We start from the raw sequence: 8,857 nt of genomic DNA on the forward strand, positions 1-8,857 counted from the left end.
CTTTTAAGCAGGTTTTACCTTGGAAAAGTTTTGTGAGTAGAAATCCATAGAAGATAGGTTAAGAATTACTGTTCTTCTGAATTGCAAGGAAGTCTAACATCCTACCCTCTTAGCAATAGCTTCTCATTATGTATTGGAAAAGGGAAAGCATGACCATCTGTCTTGTCTCAGCAGGTGGACTTGAAGGTCACGGTGCAGGTGGTGTTCAGCTTACCTGAAACTGAGTATCACCTGACTTGTGATTAGGGGACTGGAGGCTAAAATATATAAAGAACAGTTGCAGGAACTGGACATGTCCAGTTTAATGAAAAGAAGGACTAGGGATGACATGATAGCAGTCTTCCAATATCTTAGGGGCTGCCACAAAGAAAAGGGAGTCTGGATGTTCTCCAAAGCACTTGAGGGTAGGACAAGAAGCAATTGGTGGAAAATAATCAAGTAGAGAAGCAACTTAGAACTAAGGAGAAATTTTCTGACAGTAAGAACAATTAATCAGTGGAACAACTTGCCTCCAGAAGTTGTGAATGCTCCAACACTGGACATTTTTAAGAAGATGTTGGATAGCCATTTGTCTGAAGTGGTATATGGTTTCCTGCCTAAGCAGGGGGTTGGACTAGAAGACCTCCAAGATCCCTTTCATTTCTATTCTATTCTATTCTATTCCATTCCATTCCATTCCACTCCACTCCATTGTGCTATAGTTTGTCCAGAGGGCTAAGGGCCAAGGTGCTAGCATATTGATCAATTGTAGCCTCATAAATGTGATCAGTAATGTTGGTTTTATCTGGAAGACCTGGTTTATTCTTCCATGTCAAGGAATGAAATTAGAACTCATTTGTAATCCCTTAAAAATAGAAGGATTATTCAAGATTTGAATCCAATTTAAACTCTGCAGGAGTGTTGCCTAAGAATGGGTTAGAGCCTGAGAAATTAGTCTTCTCTAAAGCATTTTTTTTTAAAGTCAATTGAATGACAAAGCACGGAATTCAGAAAAGCCTCAAAAAACATGCTGAAACATCGTGATCATGAACCCAAATTGAAACACTTTTGATTACAATAAATAAAGTGTGAAACTTCCTGTTGGAAACTAATAGCCACATCTTTATTTTATTTAAAAATAAATTAATTTTTAAATTCCAAGTTGATCATAGAATCCTCACTGGGGCAACTGACCTTAATGAAGGATAGAAGATTGGCCAATTGTTATTTATTAATAAATATTAGGTGATTAGTCATATCACAGTTTTTCCAATTATTTGATGGACATTTCAAATCAAAAATAAAAATGGCCAAAAATCAAAGTTTCCAATACCTGCATCAATCATAGGTTCTTTTGCCTCATTATATTCTCTCTACAATTCAGATTGGGTCTTAGTAGGATAATGTAGCATTTGGGGAAAAAGATGCAAGCCAAGAGACCAGCCCCAGAGGCCAAGATAGAGAAGATCTCCACAGCCACTATGGACTTCCCTTTGGTGCTCAGGTAGGTGGGAAGGAAGGAGATCCAAACACTGCAAAAGACCAGCATGCTGAAAGTAATGAACTTGGCTTCATTGAAACTATCTGGTAATTTCCTAGCCAGAAAGGCCACAGTAAAACTGACCAAGGCCAGGAAACCCAGGTAGGCGAGGACAGCGTAAAACATTGAAGCTGAGCCTTCATTACATTCTAAGATGATCTCTCCAATCAATGAGTGGAAGTCCAAGTTCGGAAATGGTGGAGATATTATCAGCCAAATGGCACAAAGAACTGCTTGCACCAGGGGGCATCCAAAGCCTATGGAGTTGGTCAGAGGTTTTCCTAAGAGTTTCCTTGTCCTGTTTCCTGGCTTGGTAGCCATGAAGGCTAGAATCACTATGACAGTTTTTGCTAATATAGAAGAAACTGCAAGGGAAAACAGAATGGAAAAGGCTGTTTGTCGTAAAAGACAAGTGAACTTCCCAGGTCGACTAATGAAGAGAAAGGAACAAAGAAAGCAGAACAGAAGGGAGACCAGGAGGATGTAGCTGAGATCTCGGTTGTTGGCCTTGACAATTGGTGTGTCATGATGTTTATGGAAAATCATCAGAACCACCAAACTGATCACACAGAGAGAAAGTGTTAAAGAAGCTAAAATGTATCCCAGAGTATCTTGATAGGAAAGGAAGTGGAGCTTCTTGGCAATGCAATGGTCCTTGTCTTTGCAGGGGTATTGGTCTTCTGGACAAGGGTCACAGTGGGCTGCATCTGAAATCAAGAATCTTTGTCTAAGATCACAGCAAGCAAATACTCTTTTTAATGGAGATTCAACAAACCATGTGAAATTCAAAAGGGCCCAAGATGAGTTGGAAGGCAGTTGGAGGTCTTCTAGTCCAACCCATTGCTCAAGCAGGAGATCCTATACTATTTCAGACTAGTGGCTGTCCAGTCTCTTTTTAAAGATCTCCAGTGATGAAGCACCCACAATTTCTGGAGGCAAATCATTCCGCTGATTAATTCTTCTAACTGTGCTTTATCTCTCCTGTTGTTTATTTTAGTGGTTTGAAATTTTGAATAGAGATATTAGACATGTTATACTTTGATAATAACATTATATTTAAAAGAGAATTTTTTTCTAGAGATTTCAGGGCCTTCCACATGAGTATTATCCCTCTCTTAATGCGAAATGACTATCCCATTTCTGCTGTGGCAAACGCACAATGTGAATGATTGAATGACCCACTATGCATTTGACAGTGGATCTAAATGGACAAACCATGCTTATTTTAGTGTGACCATAGAGATAAGTTCCAGGTTCCAATCTGGGTCGGCCACCAGGACCAGAGGTTTTGTCTTCTGAACTTTCAGACTTGTGCTGGAGAGAAGTTCCCTGAAGATGGGCTCCAGCACGAGTCCAAAATCTGAGAAGACTAAACCTCTGATCCTGGTGACTGACCCAGCTTGGATCCTACAATATTATCCTGGGACAAGTATAGTTGCCTTCATTCAATAGAGAGAGGTTCTCCAGAGACAGTAATCTTCTGTTGCAGCTAAAGTGGTAAGTTTCCTCTGGGGGGAAAATCAATCACTGGGCATGTCCATGACTACTATGGCTTATAGAGCCTCCCCCAGGCTCCGAAGCCTCCAGAGGCTGAAAATGGGCCTATATCTGGACTTCCAGAACTTCTGGGAGACCTGGTTTTTGCCCTCCCCAGGCTCTTGAAGCTTTCCTTGGGCTTCCAGAAAGGCAAAATTGTCCTCCTGCAGGCTCTGGAGGCCCTCCATGGGCCCATTTCCAGACTTCTGAAACTTCCAGGAGGCCCATTTTTCATCTTCCCAGAGCCTCCGTGCGGGCCCTGAACTTACCTGGCATCCTAAACAGGTTACGTGGAGACTCCTGAAAAGAGATGGGAGGGGTAGGTGGGGCCAGGCAGTCCTTGAAACTATCTGTTCGCCGAACCAGGTGTAAAACTAGCATCCAATTCACCCGAACCGGTCTGAACTAGCTGAATCCCACCACTGGTCCAACCTCTCTGCTATATACTTCAGATCTGCTACTTCAGAAGTTTTCTTTCAGGAAATAGTGAGCAGAAACAGATAAATGAATCTCACATTTTTTCTGAGCAAGTTAAACTATTATTCTACTATGCATTTTCTATTGTGGGAAAATGGTGGTGGGGGAGATTATACGTAGTTAGATGATACGTAGCCATAACAAAATTCTTTTGAGAAAACCAAGGTCATCCTCTGTCTTTGCACTTCTGCACCTGACCAGAACTGGATGGGTGAAACTGCCAGCATGGCAGTGGAAGATTGGACCATGTGATGGATTTGTGGGTGTGGCGGCAAGATCATGAACTTTCAACCGGATGGGGAAACCCGGGAAGCTTTCAGATTTTGGTTTTCCCAGATGTGCCAACATGGATCTTTTAATAAATTGGAACTTTGAGGAATCCTTTGCCTCGGACTCTGCTTTACTTTTGGATGCTGTTTGGAACCCTGACTTTTTTTAAAAAAAATCTTGAATCTCATACCACACTTTTCCAGGAAAGTTTGGTAGATGGTTTTCCCAATGGGATGTGAGAGTGGAAAGTTAAGTAGGCGACATGTAAACTGTACCCTAGAAATGGTTGCCCTTGTGGGCAGAATACTTTAGATCCATGGCTAAAAATCTGCAGAGATTCTCAGCCATCCAGGTCATGGTTGTCCCAAAGGTGTGTTTTTAGGAGGCAACTGGACTTCCTTGTTTTTTTCTTTGAAGACGTTTCACTTCTCATCCAAGAAGCTTGCAAACCTAAAAGTATGTGAACGACCATCTGTCTGCAAGGAATATAAATCCTTCCATTCTGCACCATCCAGTCAGAGCTGAAGAAGCTTCTTGGATGAGAAGTGAAATGTCTTCAAAGAAAAAACAAGAAAATCCATTTGCCTCCTAAAAAAAAGCACCTTTGGAATTTTAGATCTATGAACTGAGAGCCTCTTCTGAAAACTAGGAATATTTTAAGCACATCAATCCTATTAAAATGACAAACATTAACATTTTTATCTACAGAATGGCTTTCTGTATGCTGGAAATTCTATATTTTAAGTATGCTCTACCTGTCTGATTAGAAATGGTTCCTTCTGGGCAAAGGGCACATTGGTAGCAGGAAACCTGCTTGCCCTCTGGAAGGCTTCTCCTCTCTCCTGCCTGGCACCTCTTCATGCCACACCTGGCAACGGGCACCTTCTAAAAGAGGAAAGAGAGATGCTTGAGATGGCCTAAGCAATGGGCATGCTTCATTTGTTCCTTTCCATATTCTTATCTCCATATTCAGTATGTGTCTAAAAGAAATTGTTCACCAGGGTCTACCAGAAGTAGGAAAATCTCTTGGGGGATTCAGTCCAGTGGCATTCCTAACACACCACATTGCAGATTGGAACTGGGATTTTGATAGCCCTATATTTGTGTGATAGTCCATGAAAATGGTCCATGGAAATCACTGTTGCTTGTTCTAACTGCATCCTGAGTTGGAAGCAAATATTTTTTCCCAATCCAAACCTTTTGTGGATCTGCCATAAATCAGACACCACATGCAAAACCTTACATTTGTTCTGACCGGCCCTCGCACAAGGAAGAAACAGACTCCCCGCAAAGAAAACCCCCTCTTTATTTACACCTTGGGAATTAACTACATTCACCAACAGAAAGTCCAGGCAAGGAGTTAACAGAAACAATAGTCCTTATCAGCTCATTATGATAAATGCAAGGCCACCAGAAGGCTGCAAATTAAGTCAGAGAAATAGACAAACCTCAGTTCTGGCAAGGCAGTCTTTGTCACACGAAACACACAAGGAGCAAACTTTCCAGAAATGCAAATGGTTTTTTTTCCCTCCTATTTATTTCTCAGCCAGGGAGGGGACAATCAATGTCCACATTTGTTTTGCTTCCTGAGCCGGCTCATTGTCCTCTGTTGTTCGCCTCTCCTATCTGCTCTGAGCATATGTGTATCTGGAACAGGCCCCAGGTTTTCCTCCTCCTCACTCCAAAGGCAGCTGCCTCTCTGGCTGGGAAATGCCGGATGACCCTGGCTTTATCTCTGTGTCCAACACTGAGCATCCATCAGAGCCCTCCCCAAGCTCCAGAACTGGCCCAAGTTTTTCCCCAACCTCCTCCTCATCAGAGTCTGCTGCCAGCTCTGCTGGCAGCTGGTGGGCACAACATTTTCAGCAAATGCCTGCTATATTTTCTGGCTCAACTGATCATTTTTCAAGTCAGAGGGATGTTTTACATCCCTAGAAGGGAATGTGTCTTACCCTCAATTACAACCTTTTGCCTTTCAACTCACCTTTGTGACCCAGATGATTGCATCAGAGTTAATTGTGAAGTCCAGACCTGGAGGAGTCCTATGATCTATTTGCCCAACTTTCATGGGGATAAAAGATTGATTAGGGAAGAAAATCCAGTTGAGAAGATCATAACGAGCAGATCCCAGTCCATCTTCTGAGAAGGAGACTTCATCTCCAGCACTGTTGTTGAAGTGGACGGACCTCAAATAGGGAAGAATCTGAAAGAAAAAGAGATTTCCACACATTGATGTAAAATAGGATAAACGCATTCTCCTTTCCCAATTCTACCCTTTTAAATATTACGCTTAATTCATATTATTATTTTCTTTTTAGTAATTGCTGTTTAATCTAGAGAATCAGAATAGACAGCCTTTTAATCCTCCTTCTCAAGCAGGAGACCCTATACAATTTCAGATAGGTGGCTGTCCTATATTGTCTTAAAAACTTCCAGTGTTGGAGCATTTACAACTTTTGAAGGCAAGTGGTTCCACTGGTTGATTGTCCTCACTGTCAGGAATTTCAGGTTGCTTCTCTCTTTGATTGGTTTCCATCCATTGTTTCTTGCCTCGCCTTCTGGTGCTTTAGAAAATAAGTTGATCCCCTCTTCTTTGAGGCAGCCCCTCAAATACTGGAATACCGCTAACATGCCAACCCTAGTCCTGCTTAATAATATAAATAACATAAACCAGCAATAGAATATAATCCATCCAATGCAGAGGTGGTATTCAGCAAGTTCTGACCAGTTCTGGAGAACCTGTAGCAGAAATTTTGAGTAGTTCGGAGAATCAGTAAATACTACCTCTGACTGGCCTATTCTCTATTCTCTGCCTCCTGGGTCCCAGCTGATCGGAAGGGAATGGGGATTTTGCAGTATCCTTCCCCTGGAGTAGGCTGGGGATGCAGATTTTATAGTATTCTTCCTCTGCCACACCAATCAAATCATGCCCACCAAACCAAGCCACACCCACCAAGCCATGCCCACAGAACTGGTAGTAAAAAATTTCAATCCCACCACTGATCCAATTAAGACAAATTTTAAAAGAACTGGTTTTAACAATCTCAGAGAGGACCTAAGAAACAATCCATAGTTTGATCAGAGGTCCATTAATATAGAAATATTTAATCAGTAATTCAAGAAATAATTGGGGGATACAGATACACTTCTCTAAGGATCTGTGGACTGGGTGAAAAATCCCAGAGATTACCTTCCATGATTGGACATTTGAGATCCTCTTTCCAAACCTCTTCATGGCTGGTCTCATTCCTGATCCATACATTGCATGTAATGCATGTGCCAGAGCATAAATGGCATTATAGACATTGTAACTGTCACCTGTCATGCTTGTCTCAAATATGAAAGCTGGCAGAGTCTGCAAATTCTCCTTTCCCGTGCATGTTTTGTCTTCCACATTCGAGGTTTTGCCTTCTTTGTAGAACTTGCAGTCAAAGACCCTTTCCCACCATTGCAGAAGAAAGATGTCACCCTGTGAGTTGAAAGGATCTAAAGACAGGAGGAAGTGGCTGAATTCTGGGACATCCCCAGTGTGGTCCCTAAAATGCAAAGCCCCGTGGAAGGGCTTCATATATTCCAGGGTGTCTAGCGATCCCATCCCACTAAGTTCACAGTGGGATGTTATTACCCAGACTTTGCCATACGATGTTTTTATCCATTGTTCATAAGAATACAGAGCACCCTGCAAAGTTGCAATTATTCTGTAGTCTCCAAAGAGGACAATCACTTCAATTTTAAAGGAAGATTTCAAAAGCCAAAGGAATCTGAGCATTGTATTTGAAAGGTCATCTGATTTCAACCTTTTAGTGAAGGCCAGGCAGATCTCCTTCTCCTTCAGCATCGGCATCAGAGATGAGATAAAGCGTTCTCCACTGTCATCTTTAGAGACCAAGAGTCCAACCCAGTTCCACTGGAAATACAGGAGCAGCTGGACTATACCCACATTCTGAGGAAATTCCCTGGGATTAACCCGGAAGAAGGAAGGATAAACTGATTTCTCCCCCTGAGAGAACTCAAAGCCAAGACCGAGCTGGAGAAAGTGAGATTCTTCTTTCAAAGACAAAGTAAAGTTTTATGGTGACTTTAGTGTTCATTGTTGTATGGTTGATTGCCCCACTAGCCAGCCTGATTCACTCTGAGTGGCAAAACTAAGTTCTTCCCTTCTAAGGAAGATCCACTAGTAGTTTTCATGATTTGTCAAGGGAACAAGCCATCAACCTGATTTAAAGACTAATGCACTGAAAAGTGACTACACTTTTATGAAGAATACATGAGGAAGGCATTATCTTGAGAAGTTCAGCATGTAGGAAATATCTCATAACTTATCTCTTTGGGGTTATTTAAAAACATATCTTGACCTAACAATGAATTCAACTGCAGGATGGATTCTCTATGTGATACGCCTGCTTTGACCTTCTCCCCCAGCCCCAGTTCCATCTTTGGCTTCTGCTTCTGTTGTTTCTCTGCTCCATACCACATTCCCTTACCTGTGGGACCTTGAAGATGCTGAAGATGGAGGCCATCTGCCTTGAGGATTTGGAATTGAGACCTCCAATGACAGAGAGCAGAGTCCTGCCTGTCGCATTTATAACCTGGAACCATTTGGCCTCGCGTGGAGAGCAAGGAGAGACTAGTTAAATAAATCCTCATCTCAATCTGGTGATTGTCATAGATGTGGAAACCAAGGGTGATGTTGGGGAGGAGAACCAGATTCTTGTTGATCTCTGTGACTGCAAACATCAAGGCCCGGAACTGCTGGTACTTCATGGGTATGAGGCTATAGTAATAGCAATAGTAATAGCATTTAGAGTTATATATTGCTTTACAGTGCTTTTACAGTCCTCTCTAAACCATTTACAACCTATTGCTCCACACAGTCTGGGTCCTAATTTTACCGATCTCGGAAGGGTGGAAGCCTTAGTCAACCTTGAGCAAGTCAGGATCGAACTCCTGGCACTGGGCATATCTAGCCTCCAATAGTGCATTCTAACCACTGTGCCACCATTCAGGAAAGCTGATGTCTGTTGTGGGAGATTGCTTTGCCTTTTGTGTTATGCT

General features: G+C 42.2%; 1 protein-coding gene across 1 annotated transcript; it reads right to left on the minus strand.

The window, feature by feature from the left end:
* Nucleotides 1-1,321: 1,321 nt before the first annotated feature.
* Nucleotides 1,322-8,566, minus strand: LOC116507021 (vomeronasal type-2 receptor 26-like). Its single transcript, XM_032214939.1, has 4 exons — nucleotides 8,392-8,566; nucleotides 6,993-7,849; nucleotides 3,325-3,355; nucleotides 1,322-2,226 (listed from the first exon to the last, which is right to left on the minus strand). Exons 1-4 carry the CDS (start codon nucleotides 8,564-8,566, stop codon nucleotides 1,322-1,324), a joined length of 1,968 nt encoding a protein of 655 aa, XP_032070830.1.
* Nucleotides 8,567-8,857: the final 291 nt, after the last annotated feature.

The sequence above is a fragment of the Thamnophis elegans genome, chromosome 1, assembly GCF_009769535.1.
Source record: "Thamnophis elegans isolate rThaEle1 chromosome 1, rThaEle1.pri, whole genome shotgun sequence".
NCBI classification, from domain to species: domain Eukaryota; kingdom Metazoa; phylum Chordata; class Lepidosauria; order Squamata; family Colubridae; genus Thamnophis; species Thamnophis elegans.

Bases quoted from the DNA above. Each gene is read 5' to 3' on its own strand.
- LOC116507021 (XM_032214939.1), bottom strand. From the start codon at position 8,566: ATGAAGTACCAGCAGTTCCGGGCCTTGATGTTTGCAGTCACAGAGATC. The intron at 7,850-8,391 runs GTTATAAATGCG...TGTCTTTGAAAG, and splicing joins GCGAGGCCAAATGGTTCCAG to AAGAATCTCACTTTCTCCAG. The intron at 3,356-6,992 runs GTAATCTCTGGG...ATCTCTTTTCAG, and splicing joins CAAATGTCCAATCATGGAAG to GAGTCTCCACGTAACCTGTT.